The 23,565-nt window shown below is 46.9% G+C and overlaps 1 protein-coding gene across 1 annotated transcript in view; it reads right to left on the bottom strand.

The window, feature by feature from the left end:
* The window catches only part of LOC134530022 (uncharacterized), a 231,586-nt gene that overhangs the window by 7,170 nt on the left and 200,851 nt on the right, over positions 1-23,565 (bottom strand). The window contains exons 11-31 of the mRNA XM_063364550.1: positions 21,568-21,825; positions 19,606-19,695; positions 19,440-19,529; positions 19,274-19,363; positions 19,108-19,197; positions 18,942-19,031; positions 18,776-18,865; positions 18,610-18,699; positions 18,444-18,533; positions 18,278-18,367; positions 18,112-18,201; positions 17,946-18,035; positions 17,780-17,869; positions 17,614-17,703; positions 17,283-17,537; positions 17,117-17,206; positions 16,951-17,040; positions 16,785-16,874; positions 16,488-16,708; positions 12,510-12,883; positions 8,694-8,796 (exon numbers count right to left, since the gene is read on the bottom strand). Coding sequence (XP_063220620.1) covers positions 8,694-8,796; positions 12,510-12,883; positions 16,488-16,708; positions 16,785-16,874; positions 16,951-17,040; positions 17,117-17,206; positions 17,283-17,537; positions 17,614-17,703; positions 17,780-17,869; positions 17,946-18,035; positions 18,112-18,201; positions 18,278-18,367; positions 18,444-18,533; positions 18,610-18,699; positions 18,776-18,865; positions 18,942-19,031; positions 19,108-19,197; positions 19,274-19,363; positions 19,440-19,529; positions 19,606-19,695; positions 21,568-21,825 — 2,651 coding nt within the window. The remainder of the gene's footprint in view (positions 1-8,693; positions 8,797-12,509; positions 12,884-16,487; positions 16,709-16,784; positions 16,875-16,950; positions 17,041-17,116; positions 17,207-17,282; positions 17,538-17,613; positions 17,704-17,779; positions 17,870-17,945; positions 18,036-18,111; positions 18,202-18,277; positions 18,368-18,443; positions 18,534-18,609; positions 18,700-18,775; positions 18,866-18,941; positions 19,032-19,107; positions 19,198-19,273; positions 19,364-19,439; positions 19,530-19,605; positions 19,696-21,567; positions 21,826-23,565) is intronic.

The raw sequence follows: 23,565 nt of genomic DNA, 5'->3' as shown, positions 1-23,565 counted from the left end.
TCTCAAGTACTTTTTAAGTTCCGATCATTTCTTGTTATGACCATTAAAGTGTACAAAATGTATTCCAAGATATTTTCACTACCATAAAGATTCATTTGGCATCCTAAGAAGCTTGGCATCACAATTTACAAGAAAGTTACTATACGCCAGACGCGGGTCCGCCATCTGGATGAAAATCACCGAAAAATTGAGCTCTGCGCATGCGCGGAGGTTTGGACAACAGATAGATCACGGGTAGGACACCAAAATCCATTCCTAAAAATAACGGCTGCCATTGACCTATCTAAGGAATTGGACGCGGTTTTGTACGGTTAGGGTACATGTGTAGCACATTTTTAACACCTAAACCAATATTTTTGCGTCTTGGAATAGCGGGCTAAAGCAGTTTTTAAAAGTTTTGTTAGCACTCAAAGATGATTATTAATTTTAGTTCCCTTAAATTCACAAGGATATCCGTAAAATTATAAATATCTCTTGGTAAATTAAGGGAGGAAATTTTTTTATCAGTGTAGATACATATCAGAACATTGAAACACAGATTGTGTATTTCATGTGCAGAGGTGAATCTGCGCGGCTGATTAAGTCTCTTCATATCGGTACCGTCAAATGGCCATGGAATATTGGTATTATGTTCTTGGAATGATTCTTACAACGGGGAAGATTGATTTAAAACGGTCTTTGGACAGATGCATTTGTTGGTGTGTTATAGAGAAACATGAAGCACTGAAAAAGAAAGCTGAATACACAGAAACACACAGGGAAAAAAAATTGGTTGTCTGTAAAGTCGGTTTACGGACGATAGTTTAACGTGACAACGTCATAACAAAAACTGATGAAATGATTGCATACTTTTATGAATAAAATTGAATAATTTTTATTGAATTATCAATATTTTGTATGGATACAAAGAAGGAGTGAAATGAAATCTACAATTTAAAATATAAATTTACCTTTATTTGCACTCATTAATTCAAATAAGTTTATTACTTTAACGAAGATATTATTTCAACTATAACTTTTATACATATTTGCTATTTAACTTCTTCCAATCTGTGTTATTCTGTTAAGGTTAGGACGATGATAGGAAAAGTAGGAAACGAATGGGAGTGTTTCAAGGATGATGTGAAGGAAAATGGCTTACCCAACACTAAGATGCAGTCAAAAATAATATATTTGCGCCACGGACTCTGCAGAAATGCTAGGAGGAACGGGTTAGCAAAGAGCAATGAAAATGTTACATTGAAATGCATGAAAACAGAATTACGCCACGGACTCGGTCGCAATGCTAGGAGGTTCAGGTTAGCAAAGAGCAATATAAAATGAGCGTAACGGGACACAGCGAAACGGGACAATGTGCGTAACGGGACACTTTTTCGTGCGTGCAGCCGGCGTTCATCGATTTATTAGAAGTCACGTCAAAAAGCCAAATCACTGATGTAAAATGTTGAATGCATTGACAACACAGAGAATTCTGTGGAAGGAATACGTCAGAACAATATCGTAGTATCATCGATGGTTCCTCTGTTTGTCGCTGTTTTGTACAAGGTCGTTGTTTGTCTGTATTTACTGTTATTGTTGCAACTGTCTCGTCGTTATCAACCCACTGTGCTGTGATTGTTATAATTCCTTCCACGGATTTCACTATGCTATGTATTTAGCAATTTTGACATCGGTTGATTTTTTGACTTGTTTTCTGCATGTTTATGTATTCATCTTTTTTTTGTCTGTTCTTAGGGTTTTCTCTATGATGTGCTGTGGCAACCAGCAATGGCGTATGACCAAAATGTTGTTTTTAGATAAATATTCCCAGAATAAGTGCTTAAAAGAGGAGTATACTTTATTATTTTGCTTCTAATGTTTCGTGTATTTTTCACATGATTTTAAATTTACAATATAATTATATTTAATTTTTATAAAATGTTTTCCACTAAGCCAGTACTTATTTAATTTTTTTTTTCAGTCCTAGCATGTACTGAAACCATGAAATCATTTTGTATGCAGTTTTATATTAACCGTTGGTATGTTGCCTCCCCGTTAAAACTCTTTATTATTAGTACACCATTCATTAAAATGGACGGCCTGCGCGCAGCCGAAGGGAGCGGTTGTGCCGAGGAGCAGCCCAGCCGGATTAGGAGAGCCTGACCTGCGCGAAGCTGCCGTGAAGAGAGGAAAGAGGACGCCAAGCCTGTGCTAGCACTTCTGTGCTACACAGCCCGACTACACGACTTCGGAGAGAGAAGCTGGAGTGACATACGGACAAAGACTACAGCGCCCAACAAGCACTGTCGACACCCAGGGTGCAGCACCCTTTGGCCTAGCCGCGACCCTGGCTAACTAGCCCCAGGGAAGCGGTCAGTGGGTGCTTCAGTGCATATAGGCTGTGACGCGACACACATACGACTAGCGATGGACAGTGAGGCTGCGATGAGCGCGCCCCTTCCGGGCTACGATAACGACGCAAATTTGGAGGCTCCGTCAGAGCCGACCACGTCAAGCGCCCCGTTTGAGCTCGTCAGAGGTAGGCGAATGAAACGCCTGCATCGGGATGCAGACAGCGACAGCGACCGCGAGGAATGCGCTGCCCCCCCTCCCGCCCAGACACCGGCCCAGGCGACCGCGCCAGGTACAGGAGCGCCCACCACACGCGCCCCACGCATTAAGCCTTTGTTCGTCTGCCTGGACAAGGGCCATCAATACCCGCAGGTATACAGCGTCCTAAAGGCAGCTCTGGCAGAGAAGTTCACCTGCCAGAACCGCGGCTGCGACCAAATCCAGGTCAACCCGGCATCAATAACGGACTACGTCCGCGCGACCAAGGCCCTTCAGGCAATAGGGGCCCAACACTCCGTCCTCCTTCAGAAGGACGAAGTGCCGAACAAATTTGTACTCCGGGGAGTTCACCACGATATTCCCAACGACTTCATCGTTGCGGAATTCGCCGCGCAAAACCTGCCAGTGCAGAACCACTGGTTTCTCACCAGCCGACAGCGCAACTCAAAGTGCGACGCCCTCGTCATCGAGGTGCCACAGGCCTTCGACAAGGCACGCGTATACGGACTGACGGAGTTCGCCGGCCTACGTATAAGGGTAGACGACTTCAAGCGTCCTTCAGGCCCGAGCCAATGCAGCAAATGCCAGCGCTTCGGGCATTCTGGCAGAGGCTGCCACGCCAACGTAGTGTGCAGGTGGTGCAGCGGCGACCACAGCGCAATTAACTGCCCCCACGCCGGTAAAGACACCGCCGAGAAGAAGTGCGCGCACTGCGGCGAGCCCCACTGCGCGAATTACCGCGGCTGCCGCGAATACAAGCGCGAGACCCGCCGTCACTTACCGCCCCAGGCTCGCAAGGAACGCGAGCAACAATCTCGCCGCGACATGCGCGCCAATCAGCGCGCAGCTGAGCAGCCCGCGCCCCAGCAGGCCGGCCCTTCAGGCCACCAGGGCCCGCCTAGGCCCAACCACTGGGACCAGCGGGCACACCAGAACAACCTGGGCCAGTACATGCCTCAGGCGTTCCAAAACCGCTACGCGCCCCTCCAACAACACTGCGAACCCAGCTACCGGGACGATTTGAATTTCCCGGCGCTGGCTAACAACCCGCGCCCCCGCAACCAGAGGCAGCCGAAAAAGAATTGGACTGGCCACAAAAATGGCCAGGGCAAACCCCAGCAGCCAGCCCAGGACAAGCTGCTGGCAAGCAAGGCTGCCACAACACCAGCGCCTACTGTAGCGCCGCGCCAGGAAACTGCGGCTCCAGTCGTGGAGACGATGGTAGTTGATGCGACGCCGATGCCGCCAACTGCCCCGCCCGCACCCACAGCACAAAGCCCCGCAGAGCCGGCTGTTTTCCAGAAAATCCTGGAAAGCAACCACGCACTCATGACCGACCCGAAATTGGCAGCATCCATCGGCCCTCTATGCGAACTCCTTGCGATATGGTGCGACCCTAGCTTTGACCTACCCAAAAAAGTCCAAGCTACGCTGGGCTTTGTTCAGGGATTGAATACCATACTCAATGGTAGCAACTAATCCGGTCCCGAGTTGCTTAACAACCTCGACCAATAGTATTAAGGTCCACTCCCTTCTTTTCTGGAATGCACGCGGAATTAAAAATAAATTACCGGAGTTTATAAACCACCTGGAAAAATACAAAATTAAAATCGCGGCTATAAACGAGACACACTTACAACCGATAGATCGCCTAACGATACTAAATTACGTAATATATAGGCGCGATAGAAACAACAGAGGCGGCGGGGTAGCCCTAGCAGTTCATAACAGTATTAAGCACTCAGTATGCCAACTCCCCGACTTTCATAACCTTGAAGCTGTTGGAATTAATATCTCAATAAACCAACAACAACTTAAAATCATTTCTATGTACGCCCCACCCGGTAGATCCCTCTGCCAGGACGATCTCAACGCCCTGTACGGAGCAGCCCCGAGCTTCTTGGCAGTAGGCGATATAAATGCCAAACATACACAGTGGAACTGCAGGCGCACCACAGCAAATGGTAGGCTACTGTTTGCCGACCAACAGAACAAAAACTACCACGTGCATGCTCCCACAGAGCCCACTCACGACCCAAATAGCATTAATTGCTTGCCAGATATTCTAGATATCGCCATAAACAAGCGTGTCAACACGGGATTCGAACTCGAGGTTGTCCGCGCCCTTTCCTCAGATCATTTCCCTGTTCACCTAATTTTCGATGACGCGAACACAGACTCAAACCCGCCACGGAAGTATAGAGATTATAAAAACGCGGATTGGCGCGGGTTTAAAAATTACTTGACCACAAACCTTCAGGATGTGGCCGAACTCACTATAGAAAATAGCATTAATCTTGAAACTGCGATAACTGAGTTCACAGTGAAAATCCAGGCCGGTATAGACGCGTGCATCCCAGAAAAGGAAGTTAAGTTAGCACATGACGAGCTGCCAGCTTACATCAGCGATCTTATATCGCAAAAAAACAGATTACGCCGTGAATACACTCGGCGGCGCACACAAGCCACAAAACGCCGGATAAATGAAATCCAAACAGTCATTTCCGACGAAATTTCCCTCTGGCGCAGCAGCCAATGGGAAACAAAGATCTCGCAACTCAAGATCCAGGACGGGAGTGCCTGGGACATGACGAAGCGACTCTTAAATAAAACGGATAAAATCCCTCCCCTTCAAACAAACAACGGCATAGTTTTTCAGCCCCAAGACAAGGCACAAGCTTTCGCTAATGTCTTAGAAAACGCCTTCCAGCCCAACATGGAGCCCTGCGATAGGCCGTTCACAGCGCAGATTTACCGCGAACTACGCGCTAAACTGCACCAGCCCACAGTCTCCGAGCCCCTATTAACACAGGCCCAGGAAATTAAGCGAGCTATCAAGCAAATGAAGCCGCGTAAAGCACCAGGCAACGACCGCATCCAGGCAGTCGTCCTAAAACAGCTCCCCGACGAAGCACTAGAATATTTAGCTGAATGCATAAACGCAATGCTCAGACTACATATTTTCCCTACCCAGTGGAAACAAGCACAAGTAATTGTTTTCCACAAGCCAGGGAAAGACAAAACCCTGCCACAGAATTACAGGCCAATAAGCCTACTAAGCACTGTGTCGAAAGTCGCGGAAAAAATCCTACTATCCAGGCTTAACAAACACATACACGATCACAACTTACTGCCGGACGAGCAATTCGGTTTCCGAAGTACCCATTCGACAGTACATCAATTAGTTCGTCTCACAGAAGAGATCACTAGCGCATTTAACGCTCAAAACTATGTAGTTGCGACGTTTTTAGACGTAGAAAAAGCCTTCGACAGGGTATTTCATGCGGGGCTGATCTACAAATTATTTCAAACTAATTTCCCCGACTGCTATATTAAGCTAGTCGCGTCCTACCTCGCAGACAGAACCTTCAGAGTGTCAACTGAAGGAGCTCTGTCTGATATTAAACAAATAAGAGCTGGCGTACCACAAGGCAGTATTCTTGGCCCTGTCCTATTCAACATATATACATATGACTTACCACGCCCTGAACACCACCTAGTAAAGATAGGTTGCTATGCAGATGATACTATACTTTACAGTAGATCATATAACCTCCAGCTGGCCACGGCCAGACTCCAGGATGCATTAGCTGTGTACCAGCAATGGTGCACATCCTGGCGAATAAAAGTAAACACAGCTAAGTCAGAGGCTATTGTGTTTACCCGCAAAAACCTTCCGCCTGTAGAACGCAGGCCACCCATACATTTGTTCAACGAACAAATCCCTCACAAGGACGTAGTAAAATACCTAGGCGTACACATGGACAGGAAACTGCTCTGGCGCCATCATATTGACGCCAAGCGGGCTCAAGCCCATGCTAGAATGAGCTCACTATATCCAGTCATGAGTAGGCGATGTGGAGGCACAGTAAAAAATGGTCTGCTGCTCTACAAAGCACTCATTCGCCCCATAATTACGTACGCAGCCCCAGTATGGGCGACTGCTGCGAAATCGCACTTAATAAAGCTACAACGAGTACAAAACAAATGTATTCGGGCAGTTACAGACGCCCCAGTGTATTGTGCTGTAGCAGCCTTGCATCGTGAAACGAAGTCGGAAACCTTACAAGACTTCTACATCAGAACTACACAAACTTTTTACGATAAATGCGCAAATAGTTTAAACCCACATATTTCTACATTAGGAAATTATGATCCAGACATTAATGAGAAATATAAACGCCCAAAATCTATCCTGTCACACCGCCCGCCGTAGACGCGGACGCGGCGGGACTGCTCTCTGATTGGCCGGCAGCCCGCGGACCAATCAGCGCGCCCCCTCCCCCTGCTCCGAGCGCGAGAACACGCGCGCGGTGCGTACGCACACAAGCTGGCAGCTCACATACATTAAGTTAATATTAAGTTAAGTTAATATTAGGCCCCAATTATATATAAGCACACATCATCCCACTACACACTGCACAACACAAACTATCAGGCGAATCAAATAGTCGTGCTTTGGCCCAGCGGGGCCCTAATGGAATAAGTAAATTATCCTTCGAAGATTAATAGCGTAGATGCTAGGCTAGAGTCTTTCAATGACAGAAGGTGGCAATTTCTCTAACTGACCGACTGCCTTTTGCTGGCAACAGGTCGACCTGAAGCTATGTCACCATTCTGGAGTCTGGCTCGATGCCCTGCTCGCGACCGCAGCTCACACAGCGTAGTACTGCAGCTAGGACCTTTCAATGACAGATGGTGGCAATTTCTCTAACTGACCGACAGCCTTTTACTGGCGACAGGTCAACCTGAAGCTATGTCACCACTCTGGAGTCTAGTCCGACGCCACAGTTCGCGACCGCCCCACTTACACGATCATATTACACAGCCACAATGAGTGCTAACTGGCAGCACGACGGGAAACGGCATAAGCCGCCCCCAAAAAGACCAGACCTGACCAAACCAATGCGGACTAAAAGTCCAAGTGCCCCACCCCTTGCATAGTAGAACTTCTACCACACCCCACTCTTCTTCCAGGACCATCCTTCTATTCCTGTAATCCACCTGCTTGTAATAATGCATGACCTTTGCATCCCGCATGTATGTGCCCAGGGTTTTCCCTCTGTCTATGGAGGTTTTACCTGGGCCCAACTTATCTAGTTTTAGTCTAGAATTAAGAGTGAGGGGAGTTAGTCATGGCGAAAACGTCTGCCATGGCTGGCCAATCCCCTCCTAGCACATGATGCACGTGACCTTTTCTGCATGGTTAAAAACCCGCATGTTTAGAGCGTATAGGGCTTGCCCTGAGACGCACTTAGAGTCTTCCCTACCTAGACCCCTCCCTTACACACTTAGTTTTAACTTAGGTTAGGAAAAAAAAAAAATCATTAAATAAATAAAATAACAAATTAAGTTTTCCCAAAACTATAACAGAATCTGTATTTTTCATAGTTTTTTTTTTTTGGGAAAACCTAATTTTTTTATCGCTTTATGAATGATATACTAAACATAAAGAGTTTTAAAACGAAAGCTACACTAAACTGTAAATCCAAAATGTGTAACACATGATTTTATTCAATCAGTAAATGATACAAAAATTTTCCCTGTCTGTCTGTTAAATAACGACGGCTCCTCACGCTCCTCACGTACCTCACGCTCCTCACGCTCTTCACGTGCCTCACCCTCCTCAAGTGCCTCACGCTCCTCACACTCCTCACGCTCATCATGCTCACCACGTTCCTCACACTCATCACGCTCCTTACACTCCTCACGCTCCTCACTTTCTTCACGCTCATCACGCGCATCACGCTCATTACAATCCTCACGCTCCTCACGCTCTTCACGTGCCTCACCCTCCTCAAGTTCCTCACGCTCCTCACACTCCTCACGCTCATCATGCTCACCGCGCTCCTTACACTCATCACGCTCCTTACACTCCTCACGCTCCTCACTTTCTTCACGCTCATCACGCGCATCACGCTCATTACAATCCTCACGCTCCTCGCGCTCTTCACGTGCCTCACCCTCCTCAAGTGCCTCACGCTCCTCACACTCCTCACGCTCATCATGCTCACCGCGCTCCTTACACTCATCACGCTCCTTACACTCCTCACGCTCCTCACTTTCTTCACGCTCATCACGCGCATCACGCTCATTACAATCCTCACGCTCCTCACGCTCCTCACGCTCCTCGCGCTCCTCACCTTGCTCCTGTGGTTGTAGCCGATCATGGTGGTCCTCGTGAAGGGGTTCGTGAAGGGCAGGTTCACGTCCAGCAGGTTGTTCTTGTAGAGGTCCAGCGCGAACCTGCGGGAACACGCGCCGTCACAAGCCCGCGAGACCTTCTCAACCGTCAAGCAACCGGGAAAAATGAGTGACAATACTACCAATAAAAAACTAGGTTTGTCACAAAAAAATTGAAGTCGTGTACACGCATTATGGTCCAAAATACATTTCAAGGCTGGCATACTCCTTCGAAGTCGGAGCTGAAAAAACATTTTTATTGCAAACAACATACATAGAACGCATTCTAGAAGGAAATCTAAGCATCTGGATAACTTTATTAAACGGAACAAATTTCTTCGCCACAGTGAAACCGCCACTGTGATAAAATTTATTTCTTTAAAATAATTGGGAGTAACAACACGTCAACAAAAAAAGAATATATATATATATATATATATATATATATATATATATACACACACACACACGCCAGTGACAAGTTTTATGGTGGTTGCAGAACTTTGTTAAATTCACATTATCCATACACTTTGTGTTTCTTCTTAAATACTTTCTCCATTTTTGAAACAAAATAGTTCTTCAGCTCCAACATCAAAGGCGTGTATTGTGTTGTAATATTTTTTTCAGTCTTGTGGGTGTGGTTCAGTCTAACACGTCAATGGTTTACTGAATTAATGTTTTTCAGTTAAATCCACCAGACGCCCGGATCGTATAGCACGGCGCATTGCGTCGGCAGGGTTTCCCGCCCCGAAGTTGCGCCCTGGGACTATAGGCCCTGTCACACTGTCAAATTTTAGCTTATAACATCATCCAATATCTTGCATCGAATAAAGTTGGAGGGTTATGACGTCACCGAAAACGTCTGTGGCTAAGCCATGTTTATTGGGCGAGCAGAATGACTTTATAGTTTCCTGCCAATATTTTGTATATGGGACGGGTTCGAAGATATCTCGGATGTTGGATGCGATCTACCAATAAAATTCGGGTCTAGCGGAAAACGGAAATTACCATCCTTTTCCGTCACAAAGATTCGTTAAGCTGGCGAACAACACACGGGCGATTAGAAAAGTTATAAAAATGAAATAACTAAAATGATTTTTATATGAATTTCGTATTACTATACGTGTTCAAAAATTTTAAAATGCACAAATGTAATAACAAGTTCAAAAATTCCATCCAGCACTGTGATGCGTTATTTAATTTCAAAATTACAATTCCAATTGAAAAGTTTGAGATAGCTCAAGCCAAAACTAAAACTTTGATAGTGTAACATGATTAAAAGCATATTTGAGGTTATCTGTCCAAATTTATTCGGTGGAGAAAATTTGAAGCTTTTTACCGTCCAATACTACCCCTCCAAGTCTATTGTCAAATATATTGGAGAAAATATTGGTCAGTGCGGGAGTTCCATAAGGGGATAAGGCGCTCATGGTTTCTAGTGCCCACGTCTTGGCCATTTCACACGAGCATATATTGCTTCAAATCACATCCAATTGTCATTGAGTTTAATCCCTCCGAATGACAAATTATGTCACTATAACGTCCACCTCATCGATCAAAAAATTTAATTTATTCTATACTTACATCAAGGATTTTTGTTGCGGACAAGTTCTAAATTTTCTTTAATATGATTTTTTCTGTCTTCGCTTGTAATGGCTTTAGTGCTTTCGCGGCAACCGAGTATGTCCCAGAAACTAACCAATTAATATTAACAAAAGATTCTAAGCCACATATGGTAAAAAAAAAATAGCAACATAAAATATTTAAATAAGATTATATAAATATGTTTTTGATAATCCAAAAAGCAGTTTTAAAGTTTCATCCTCGAGAAATAAAAAAAAAAAAGAAATAGATACCTCTTAAATTTTTTTAAACTATATATTTAACGTATTAATAGAAACGGTTCAAGTACTTGAAGCGTGCCTTCAATTTTCCTTGAATCTGATGTTTGAAGAGTATTCACATTTGTCAATAGATTGAATTCAATGGCTTTAACGCAGTGGATGTTTGACATCGGGGAGAGAAAAACCTTGAAAACACCGAAGTTTTGAGATTGAGAGTGAGAGTGTGACAAGGGAGTAAAATGAAACAGTACGATATATTGAGTGAGATAAAGTGAGTGAGGAGTGAGAAAGTAAAGGTGAATGTGAGTGATGGCAACGAGCTAGCGAGAGAGTGAGAGTGAGAGTGTGAGAAAGCGTCAGAGAGAGTGTGATAAGGGAGTAAAATGAAACAGTGCGATATACTGAGTGAGATGAAGTGAGTGAGGAGTGAGAAAGTAAAGGTGAATGCGAGTGATGGCAACGAGCTAGCGTGAGAGTGAGAGTGAGAGTGTGAGAAAGCGTCAGATAGAGTGTGATAAGGGAGTAAAATGAAACAGTACGATATACTGAGTGAGATGAAGTGAGTGAGGAGTGAGAAAGTAAAGGTGAATGCGAGTGATGGCAACGAGCTAGCGAGAGAGTGAGAGTGTGAGAAAGCGTCAGAGAGAGTGTGATAAGGGAGTAAAATGGAACAGTGCGATATATTGAGTGAGATAAAGTGAGTGAGGAGTGGGGAGGTAAAGGTGAATGTGAGTGATGGCAACGAGCTAGCGTGAGAGTGAGAGTGAGAGTGTGAGAAAGCGTCAGATAGAGTGTGATAAGGGAGTAAAATGAAACAGTACGATATACTGAGTGAGATGAAGTGAGTGAGGAGTGAGAAAGTAAAGGTGAATGCGAGTGATGGCAACGAGCTAGCGTGAGAGTGAGAGTGAGAGTGTGAGAAAGCGTCAGAGAGAGTGTGATAAGGGAGTAAAATGAAACAGTACGATATACTGAGTGAGATGAAGTGAGTGAGGAGTGAGAAAGTAAAGGTGAATGCGAGTGATGGCAACGAGCTAGCGTGAGAGTGAGAGTGAGAGTGTGAGAAAGCATCAGAGAGAGTGTGATAAGGGAGTAAAATGAAACAGTGCGATATACTGAGTGAGATGAAGTGAGTGAGGAGTGAGAAAGTAAAGGTGAATGCGAGTGATGGCAACGAGCTAGCGTGAGAGTGAGAGTGAGAGTGTGAGAAAGCGTCAGATAGAGTGTGATAAGGGAGTAAAATGAAACAGTACGATATACTGAGTGAGATGAAGTGAGTGAGGAGTGAGAAAGTAAAGGTGAATGCGAGTGATGGCAACGAGCTAGCGAGAGTGAGAGTGTGAGAAAGCGTCAGAGAGAGTGTGATAAGGGAGTAAAATGGAACAGTACGATATACTGAGTGAGATGAAGTGAGTGAGGAGTGAGAAAGTAAAGGTGAATGCGAGTGATGGCAACGAGCTAGCGTGAGAGTGAGAGTGAGAGTGTGAGAAAGCGTCAGAGAGAGTGTGATAAGGGAGTAAAATGAAACAGTGCGATAAACTGAGTGAGATGAAGTGAGTGAGGAGTGAGAAAGTAAAGGTGAATGCGAGTGATGGCAACGAGCTAGCGTGAGAGTGAGAGTGAGAGTGTGAGAAAGTGTCAGATAGAGTGTGATAAGGGAGTAAAATGAAACAGTACGATATACTGAGTGAGATGAAGTGAGTGAGGAGTGAGAAAGTAAAGGTGAATGCGAGTGATGGCAACGAGCTAGCGAGAGAGTGAGAGTGTGAGAAAGCGTCAGAGAGAGTGTGATAAGGGAGTAAAATGGAACAGTGCGATATATTGAGTGAGATAAAGTGAGTGAGGAGTGGGGAGGTAAAGGTGAATGCGAGTGATAGCAACGAGCTAGCGAGAGAGTGAGAGTGGAAGAGGGTGAGAGTGAGAGGCAGGCACCTGATCTTGGTGTGCCGCTCGCCCACGCTGTCCACGGCGTACAGCACGCCGCACACCACGAACATCTCGCCGAACACGTGGTGGTCCACGCTGATGTTCCACGCGTACTGGACCTTCATGGCGGCCGGGTCCACCTTGAGCACCACGGTGTTGTTGGAGTCGGCCAGGCCGTACACCACCCACAGCCCGTTGTCGTCCGCCGACAGGTCCAGGTAGTTGTTCCTGGTGGTGTACAGGTAGTTGGACGAGTTGACGGACAGCCAGGGCACGTCCAGGTGCTCGTAGCTCTCCGTCTTCAGGTGGAACTTGAGCAGGCGCGGCTTGTCGCGCTCGTTGTAGAAGAACGAGCCGTTGTAGACCACGTGCGCGTTGCCCTGCGCGAGGGAAGGCGCATTGCGTCACGCGTCTCGAAGATTCACTTGGACCACCAGCTCGATGCCTTCAGGGGGGGACGCACCACAACGCCGAACGTACAATAACGCCGAAAACCATAACACTGAATGAAAAACTGACTACAATGCCGACAGCTAGAAAACTGCTGTGTACCACAACGCCGAATTACCACAACGCCGAAATACATTAACACCGAAAAATGTCATTGCAGGACTGCCACAAAGGTTAGGTTAGGTAAGGTTAGCACACAAATTCATTCAGTTGTTTTTCATTTTGCTCCTGTGCCCCCCCCTCACCGCAGCAACATTTTTCGGCGTTACTGTATTTCGGCGTTATTTTACGTTCGGCGTTGTGGTATTTCCGCGTTATGGTAACGACCCCCTTCAGGGCACGCCATCACCCGCATTGGTGTTTTAATTCCAGTTTTCATTAAGACACGCAAACTACAGTTGCTTAGATTCAAAACCAAAATTAAGAGACCATGATGTAGATAATTAGGCAAAACTTTTTATTATGAATATTCACCTGAATAATGTATAAATAGCATATAACGTGTAGAAAATGTATTCAAAAATAATTCAACAAAAAAATATCATCGTATGCTTATGTAAATTTCATTAAAACCTCAAATGAAGACGTGAAAATAAACTAACCCAACTATCAGGGTGAAGACGAGCCTCAAATTAAATGCACGTGATGCCTCAGCTGCTTCTTCCACCAAGAACTTCTTTAACTTGGTAACAGTCACATTAATTTATGGGAAATTTTCTACTGCCAACTCACTCATAATAACGAAAAAGTTCACACGGTAGCTCTCAAACATTTAAGGAAGTATTCCTCTTATTTTATCCCAAGAAGATTAATATTCACTAGATTATTCGGAAATAAAAATTGACATACTCGCAATTAACGCTTAAGCTATCTGACCAATTGCAACACCCAGGAAGATAATATAATATAAGAATGTTACGAGGCTGCCAAAGGCGAGGTCCGAGCAGCCAGACCGGCGCGCAGGCCAGCCAGATCCCTAGGGACCCCTTGCCTCCTGAAAGTCGCGACACAGTGGTGCTCGCCCCTCCCCAGCGAAGATACGATTAGCGGCCTTCCCAAAGAGTCCGCGGAACTTCTCCGTGCTTCTGGAGGATTGCGAGAGCTCCCGGAGCCCGTGTGCATGGAGTGGTGTAACTATAACGCCAATGTTCTGGGAGCTTCGATGGCGCGCGCGACACTTCGAAAGGTTGCGAGACCATTCCAGAAGGGGGCTGAGGGGTGTAAAAAATGGTGACGCCAGCCTCTGAGGCAGTGAAGTTAAGATGCCAAGTGACCCTTCGGTGAGCGGAAGCGGACGAGCGACGGGCTTCGTGTGCGGAGATTGGTACGTCGAGACTGTGCTGTGTGCGAGGGACGGGTGAGTAGTCCAAGGCAGTGTGTTGAGACAGATGTGCGAGTTAAGAGACGAGCAGTGGGGAGAGACACCGTGGAGCTGAGCTCCAATAGGGAGAGTACATTGTGGAACTTATGAAAACAGAGATAAATTTGCGGTAATACAATTTAACTGTTAAAACTTAATAGTGTAAATATTAGTCAATAAATAAAACTGTATTTAATTAATTGGCAATCCTTACCGAACCTTTTATCCGACTCGTAATAATACTTACTGTGGAAATGGTATTATTTAAATATACTTACTAAAGATATTTTAATGTGTAGTTTGTCAAGTAAATTTTTAACTAAGGATGTTGGCGAGCTACAACATGCTTATTTTCTACCCTTATGCATGTCAGCCAAACGTGTGAGAGACTAAGAAGGGTGTAAATCTAAAACTTACACAAAAGTTCATGGTAACCGGGGGGTCCTAACTCTAGGCCTAATGGCCTGAAAATCTCTCTTTAGTGAGCTCAGACAATATATACGTACATATACATACATAAAATTAAGCTTTTATTATCTAACCACTTATTATTTAAATACCCTTCATTCATCCAGTCATTTCAACATTAAAACTACTCTTAACTTCAAAAATATTTCATATACGTTCAATTTTCTAAAATTTTCAACATTCTTTTGCTCTGTAAGATCACTTTTTACAAAATTATACATTTTATTGTTTATATCATTAGCGAATCCATAAGATTGTAAAACAGGGCGAAGAGGTTTTGCCATAACCTATTTTCATAAACACACAAATGGTATTATTCAATATACTAACTAAAGAGATTTTAATGTATAGTTTGTCAAGTAAATGTTTAACTAAAGATGTTGGCGAGCTACAACATGCTTATTTTCTACCATTATGTATGTCAGCCAAACGTGTGAGAGACTAAGAAGGGTGTAAATCTAAAACTTACACAAAAGTTAATGGTAACCGGGGGATCCTAAATCTAGGTATAACTCACACACACACACACACACACATATTGTCATTGTCCAATGCGATTTGCGGTCCGAAGTAGTGACAGGGGTGTTTCAGGCCCTGAGCCTCCACTTGGATCCGCTACTATGTTCATTCCTTCACTCATTTCTACGTTTAAACCTTTTTTAACACTCACTCATATTTATCTACATTCAACAACTTAATTAATAAATACATTCCTAAAGCCATGCGTAGTATATACGATGTCTCAGAACTCAACTTCAAGCCAAGAACATTTTGTTAGGCCCATTAATTACAGTTTTGAATAAAATAAGTTTGTGGGTATTTTTTCAAGAGTTTTAAATCTCCACACTGCAACCAATTTATTAAATAATGTGAATACCAATTTTTGTCACGCAATTCTGAATAATGCTACGTTTGATACCAATTCAAAATGAAATCAAACACACTTTACTTTTGTGGGGGAAAAAAATCTTTGCAAGACTCATGGGGCAAAAAATTTTACTTGGGTAACTTTGGTTTATTCATACTGTAAAAACAAACTACTATGCTAACTACGATACTTTTTATTTTGTTTTATTGAGAACCATTATTAACTGGCCTATTAACTGTTCTCGGCTAGACGTTGAGTTCCGCGACATGTCTGATACGTTACGACCCCTTGATTTACTCGTCTCTACATTCGTCCACTCACTCCTTCGTTGTTTATAAATATTGTATATGTGTTATTGACGTGACAACGTCTAATAAATCGATGAACGCCGGCTGCACGCACGAAAAAGTGTCCCGTTACGAACATCGTTCCGTTACGCTATGTCCCGTTACGCTCATTGTGCGCTTGCGCCGCATCTATCTCTCTTCCACTCGACTGTTTATATAAAGTGAAGTGAAAAGTTAATGTGGTTTTCATTGCTTATTACAACAACAATTTCGGCAATGAAGGTTAATTATTCTTGCAATTTAAAAATCTGATTACTAGTATAATTTCAAGTATTTATTCTTTTATCATAAAAATAAAAATGATTAAATTTTATTCATAAAGAATGTAATAATTTAATCAACGTTTTGTTATGACGTTGTCACGTTAAACTATCGTCCGTAAACAGACTTTACAGACAACCATTTTTTTTTTCATTTGGTCAAACACACTGTGCAGAGCAAACCACTCATTCCCGTCCACCCGTCAAGAGCAGGCGGCGACGACGGCCGACCTTGAAGGGGTGGTCCAGGCGGTACTTCTTGGAGTGCGCCTCCTTGCGGAACAGGCTCTTGTTGGCGTACTCGTACAAGTGGTGGTCGTCGGCCTCAGTGGTCACCCACAGCTTCTCGGCCTGCAGGTCGCTGCCGGGGCTCGGGTCCCGCATCCAGCAGCCGAAGCTCGCCTCCGTGTAGCGGTTGTACACCGGCTTGCCCACCGCGTACAGCTGGCAGTCTGGAACACGCCGCACAACCTCGCACCGTCGGCTGCAGTCTGAACACTGCCCTGATTCCAGTTGCGGCTCCAGGACTGCCGGGGCTCGGGTCCCGCATCCAGCAGCCGAAGCTCGCCTCCGTGTAGCGGTTGTACACCGGCTTGCCCACCGCGTACAGCTGGCAGTCTGGAACACGGTGTAAAACCTCGCACCGACGGTTGCAGTCTGAACACTGCCCTGATTCCAGTTGCGGCTCCAGGACTGCCGGGGCTCGGGTCCCGCATCCAGCAGCCGAAGCTCGCCTCCGTGTAGCGGTTGTACACCGGCTTGCCCACCGCGTACAGCTGGCAGTCTGGAACACGCCGCACAACCTCGCACCGTCGGCTGCAGTCTGAACACTGCCCTGATTCCAGTTGCGGCTCCAGGACTGCCGGGGCTCGGGTCCCGCATCCAGCAGCCGAAGCTCGCCTCCGTGTAGCGGTTGTACACCGGCTTGCCCACCGCGTACAGCTGGCAGTCTGGAACACGGTGTAAAACCTCGCACCGACGGTTGCAGTCTGAACACTGCCCTGATTCCAGTTGCGGCTCCAGGACTGCCGGGGCTCGGGTCCCGCATCCAGCAGCCGAAGCTCGCCTCCGTGTAGCGGTTGTACACCGGCTTCCCACCGCGTACAGCTGGCAGTCTGGAACACGGTGTACAACCTCGCACCGTCGGCTGCAGTCTGAACACTGCCCTGATTCCAGTTGCGGCTCCAGGACTGCCGGGGCTCGGGTCCCGCATCCAGCAGCCGAAGCTCGCCTCCGTGTAGCGGTTGTACACCGGCTTGCCCACCGCGTACAGCTGGCAGTCTGGAACACGGTGTACAACCTCGCACCGTCGGCTGCAGTCTGAACACTGCCCTGATTCCAGTTGCGGCTCCAGGACTGCCGGGGCTCGGGTCCCGCATCCAGCAGCCGAAGCTCGCCTCCGTGTAGCGGTTGTACACCGGCTTGCCCACCGCGTACAGCTGGCAGTCTGGAACACGGTGTACAACCTCGCACCGTCGGCTGCAGTCTGAACACTGCCCTGATTCCAGTTGCGGCTCCAGGACTGCCGGGGCTCGGGTCCCGCATCCAGCAGCCGAAGCTCGCCTCCGTGTAGCGGTTGTACACCGGCTTGCCCACCGCGTACAGCTGGCAGTCTGGAACACGGTGTAAAACCTCGCACCGACGGTTGCAGTCTGAACACTGCCCTGATTCCAGTTGCGGCTCCAGGACTGCCGGGGCTCGGGTCCCGCATCCAGCAGCCGAAGCTCGCCTCCGTGTAGCGGTTGTACACCGGCTTGCCCACCGCGTACAGCTGGCAGTCTGGAACACGGTGTACAACCTCGCACCGTCGGCTGCAGTCTGAACACTGCCCTGATTCCAGTTGCGGCTCCAGGACTGCCGGGGCTCGGGTCCCGCATCCAGCAGCCGAAGCTCGCCTCCGTGTAGCGGTTGTACACCGGCTTGCCCACCGCGTACAGCTGGCAGTCTGGAACACGGTGTAAAACCTCGCACCGACGGTTGCAGTCTGAACACTGCCCTGATTCCAGTTGCGGCTCCAGGACTGCCGGGGCTCGGGTCCCGCATCCAGCAGCCGAAGCTCGCCTCCGTGTAGCGGTTGTACACCGGCTTGCCCACCGCGTACAGCTGGCAGTCTGGAACACGGTGTACAACCTCGCACCGTCGGCTGCAGTCTGAACACTGCCCTGATTCCAGTTGCGGCTCCAGGACTGCCGGGGCTCGGGTCCCGCATCCAGCAGCCGAAGCTCGCCTCCGTGTAGCGGTTGTACACCGGCTTGCCCACCGCGTACAGCTGGCAGTCTGGAACACGCCGCACAACCTCGCACCGTCGGCTGCAGTCTGAACACTGCCCTGATTCCAGTTGCGGCTCCAGGACTGCCGGGGCTCGGGTCCCGCATCCAGCAGCCGAAGCTCGCCTCCGTGTAGCGGTTGTACACCGGCTTGCCCACCGCGTACAGCTGGCAGTCTGGAACACGCCGCACAACCTCGCACCGTCGGCTGCAGTCTGAACACTGCCCTGATTCCAGTTGCGGCTCCAGGACTGCCGGGGCTCGGGTCCCGCATCCAGCAGCCGAAGCTCGCCTCCGTGTAGCGGTTGTACACCGGCTTGCCCACCGCGTACAGCTGGCAGTCTGGAACACGGTGTACAACCTCGCACCGACGGCTGCAGTCTGAACACTGCCCTGATTCCAGTTGCGGCTCCAGGACTGCCGGGGCTCGGGTCGCGAATCCAGCAGCCGAAGCTCGCCTCCGTGTAGCGGTTGTACACCGGCTTGCCCACCGCGTACAGCTGGCAGTCTGGAACACGGTGTACAACCTCGCACCGACGGCTGCAGTCTGAACACTGCCCTGATTCCAGTTGCGGCTCCAGGACTGCCGGGGCTCGGGTCGCGAATCCAGCAGCCGAAGCTCGCCTCCGTGTAGCGGTTGTACACCGGCTTGCCCACCGCGTACAGCTGGCAGTCTGGAACACGGTGTACAACCTCGCACCGTCGGCTGCAGTCTGAACACTGCCCTGATTCCAGTTGCGGCTCCAGGACTGCCGGGGCTCGGGTCCCGCATCCAGCAGCCGAAGCTCGCCTCCGTGTAGCGGTTGTACACCGGCTTGCCCACCGCGTACAGCTGGCAGTCTGGAACACGGTGTAAAACCTCGCACCGATGGTTGCAGTCTGAACACTGCCCTGATTCCAGTTGCGGCTCCAGGACTGCCGGGGCTCGGGTCCCGCATCCAGCAGCCGAAGCTCGCCTCCGTGTAGCGGTTGTACACCGGCTTGCCCACCGCGTACAGCTGGCAGTCTGGAACACGGTGTAAAACCTCGCACCGATGGTTGCAGTCTGAACACTGCCCTGATTCCAGTTGCGGCTCCAGGACTGCCGGGGCTCGGGTCGCGAATCCAGCAGCCGAAGCTCGCCTCCGTGTAGCGGTTGTACACCGGCTTGCCCACCGCGTACAGCTGGCAGTCTGGAACACGGTGTACAACCTCGCACAGACGCGTCGGTTTCTGTATTCCTTATCGTTTCTTGCTTCTTAACTATTTAAATACTGTAAATATATTCTCCAGTGATTGTCAAATATATACTCAAATAATGCAATGTGTACAGTATTGAAAATATAAATATGCAAGTAAAAGTAATTTTTGCTGTTATATTTTATTAAGTAACTTCTAAATGAGCAATTTTCAATAAAATTACAAATATTTAATATGCATATTATATGTATTTTTTTGTTATTATAGGCTCTATAAGATGAACGGCCATTAAATAATTGATTTTAACATTAAATTCGTAATCAGCGACCTCGAAAACCCCTATGATGAAGTTTGTATGACATAACATTGGTTTTTGTATTTTTGACCACGTTTTCGGGCAAATCTCCCACTGTGCGACGGCTGCAGTCTGAACACTGCGCTGTTTCCAGGTGCGACTCCAGGCCTGCCGGGACTAGGGGCGCCGGACCTTCCCGAACCAGAATTTCCATGTCCACTCAAAACACTTTAAAACCTTTCTTACGTCAAAATGGTTCGCGGAACATCCACGAGATCAAGTATTTACAGACCATTCACTACAAGACCAATCTCTGACTTATTCATGTTTTGCAACTGCATCGTTTCCTTTTTTTTTTTAACCCATAGCCCCTCCTGAAGATTCTTCCTGGAGCCGCCCTTGACTGCTTCCACCATTGGTTGGCACCTGATCTGCAAGACTCTGGACCAATGAGAAACATCCAACCAGAAATGCATCGAATCACAAGTTACCCAGTTGCCAATGAACAAGAGTGTGCATAATATTGTAGAATCTGTCTTAGAGGTCATTGGACTACAGAGTTTTTCCGGCCTCTACTAATTACATGATTCAGAACGATTCATGTCTTCTCTGAACATCAGGCCACCATTTGTCATAACTGTCAAAATAAGCAGTTGTAAAAAAACACGCGATTTTCTTAGAATTATGAGAATATAAAGTAAGTTATTTGGAAGCCGGATATACATTAATGCACTAGAAAAGAAATATAAAAGAGTAAGACGGTTGAATCTCGGACAAGCTAAGATATGAAAATTTATTTAACCTCAAAAACGTACCAGCGGTGCCTGCCTGACAGCTCCATTGTATTCAAACATTTCATGCTGCGCAGCCTGCATGCGCATTACACATAAATGCTTGTTCTGTAGATCCATCAGCAAATTATACCTAAGATTCGTTTGTCATGGAGTCAGACGGCCAAATAATTCGCGTTTGTGCATTATCGACTTTTTTTTGTTATTTTTATAAAAGTAAAAATTACGATCGTCTTTTGAGGGGGTGTAAGGGAGGTGGTGATATTTCACGTCTAGGTAATTTAACTGCAGTGAAAAGTTGTTAGGGTTGGATCAGAGACTTTTAAAATGCTTAATATCAATTAATTTTTCCGCAATTTTTTTTTCATTACGACCAGGACTCGGCACAAGCAAGCGGTAAACTTGGGGTGTGTCCGGACGTGTTCGAAACTGGTCTGGATAGGAGGAGGGCAGCAGGGAAGCCTAGGATGTACATCAAGTTCTGTCCCTGCCCGATTACGCCCGAATATTCACCTTCGGCCAACCTCGGGTTTATTTATATATATTTATATTTCTCTGTTTATTTTAATGAAGCTATACTAATCTAACTAACCGTCCATAGTGTTTTAAAGTGTTTTAATGTAGCAAACCTAACCGACCACTTTTAATATTTGAATTCATTTTTCCTGCGCAAAAATAAAACAGATCCCGAGGTTGGCCGAAGGTGCATATTCGGGCGTGTTCGGGCAGGGACAGAACCTGATGGACATGTCAGGTAGGAGGAGGGCGGCGGCACTGACCCATCTGGCGCGGCGGCAGGCCCGGGTACGAGGCGTTGCCGAGCGGCCGCACCTCCATGCGGCCGACGAGCCGCAGCAGGGACACGCCGCCGTCGTGGCAGCGCGCCTCGCCGGGGGCGGCGCACTTGGGGCAGGGCGGCGGCGAGGGGCAGAGGTCGTCCAGGGAGACGGGCGTGGGCGGCCGCTGGCCGTACACGGCGGCGCCCTGGCCCGCGGTCACCTGCACGGGCGGCGGCGTCGCCAGCCGCGGGTCCACCTCTACAGCGGTCAGTACCCGGTCCACAACACCCCCTACCTCGTCTGCGTCTCATGCAGTACCCAGTCCACAACATTCGCACCTCGTGGTGTAAACAACACCGTGTGCATTTTTAAAAATATGAACTGTAGTTGGTACCACGTCCATGATGCATATCTTTTGATGTATATATTGGTTTTAGTAATATCTTTGAAAGATTTGTGCAATGGGAGTGCATGACTTGATGTTAGCTTTTGGTCATACGCCATTGCTTTGTATTTTTGTATTTTGGTTTTTTTTGTAGTTTTCTTCTACAGACATATACATGTGCTTAGCAATGGCGTATGTCCAAAGGCTAACATCAAGTCATATTGGTTTTAGAACACTCATGATATTATTTCCAAAGTGAAATTTTCATATACAAAAGCCCAAAACCAATTATTTAAAAATGAAAACATTTAACTAATCGATTTCAATGAGTCACAGAATTGTCACATCAAAATTTTTTTGTTTTGCTCAAAACTTATGGGAGATACGAATTTGTTTTTAAACCAAGACTGCTATAGAAATTTATTCGTGCAGCGGAACAATGTCCACGATTTATTGGACATTTTGTACTCAGATCAATAAACCAAAAAAACGTGACGTAGGTTGAAAATCATAGGTGATAAACGTACACCACACTCACTGAGCGCACCCCAGGTTTAGATGGATGTAAATTTAACATCTCTTCCTGAGCTTAAAAATAAAAGAGCATCCGGTATGAACTTCTTTCAAAAGCTGTCCGAATGGGAAGTGAAACACGCGGGTCTACAAGCAAACGAATCTGTACATTTTTGCGGTTACCGTTTTGAAGATCCATTTGTTGGTTTCAATTGTTAGAATATTTAAGTAATTTACAACACACTTCACCTAATACAATTTTGACTGATAAACATACATATTTATATACATTTATCAGGAAATGTAAGAAGTACATGCTCGAAACATGACTCACGAAACAGAGGTGAAATCTAAAACTAGGTAGCAGTAAATACGTGTATCGGTGATTAAATATATATATATATATTAAAAATACTAATTTAACGTTAATTGTTGTAATGAGGTTTACACACTGATAAAAAAATTATAATATCAATAACCTGTTCGGCTGGCTAACGCCTTCTGTAGAGGCCAAAATTTGTACTCGTCCAATTTTCTCTAGTATGTACACCACAAGGGCAAGTAAAGTATGCTAGGTCGCAAGTACGTAATCCGCCCGCAAAGACCACGCGGGGAAGAGAAGAAAGAGAATAGAAGGGAAACGGAGGGTGGAATGGTGGGTTGGTGGGAGGGAGAACTGCAGGAGGAGGTTGATTGATGGCGTCGGAGGTGGCGGTGGGGCAGCGAGACCTCGAACTGCGCGGGTTGGAGGCGTGACCCCCCCAATCCCTCCTGTCAGCCAGCCGTCATGCCCCGGGCTGACGTGTGCGTGGGGGCGTGACGTCGGCGTCGACGGCACACGGCGGAGCTCATCCCGCGGCAGGCTGGATGAATAGATGAATGGTTGAATAGGCGTGACGTCTCGTCGACATCGCGGCGACACGAGAAGACGATGGGCAGAGCATGAGATGAGCATGGAGGGCACAATCCTCCAAGCCCGGGCACGTCCCAGTCGAAATTTCGAGATATTTCTCAATGTTTGGGTTCTGTCAACACCCCCTGCTGGTCTGTCACTTTACCAGCAAAGGCGAACAACTCCGTCGCCAAATGGTAAATATCCA

This window comes from Bacillus rossius, chromosome 3, assembly GCF_032445375.1.
Source record: "Bacillus rossius redtenbacheri isolate Brsri chromosome 3, Brsri_v3, whole genome shotgun sequence".
NCBI lineage: Eukaryota > Metazoa > Arthropoda > Insecta > Phasmatodea > Bacillidae > Bacillus > Bacillus rossius.
Note: the sequence above shows the minus strand (reverse complement) of the source record. Positions and strands in the feature narration are given on the sequence as shown.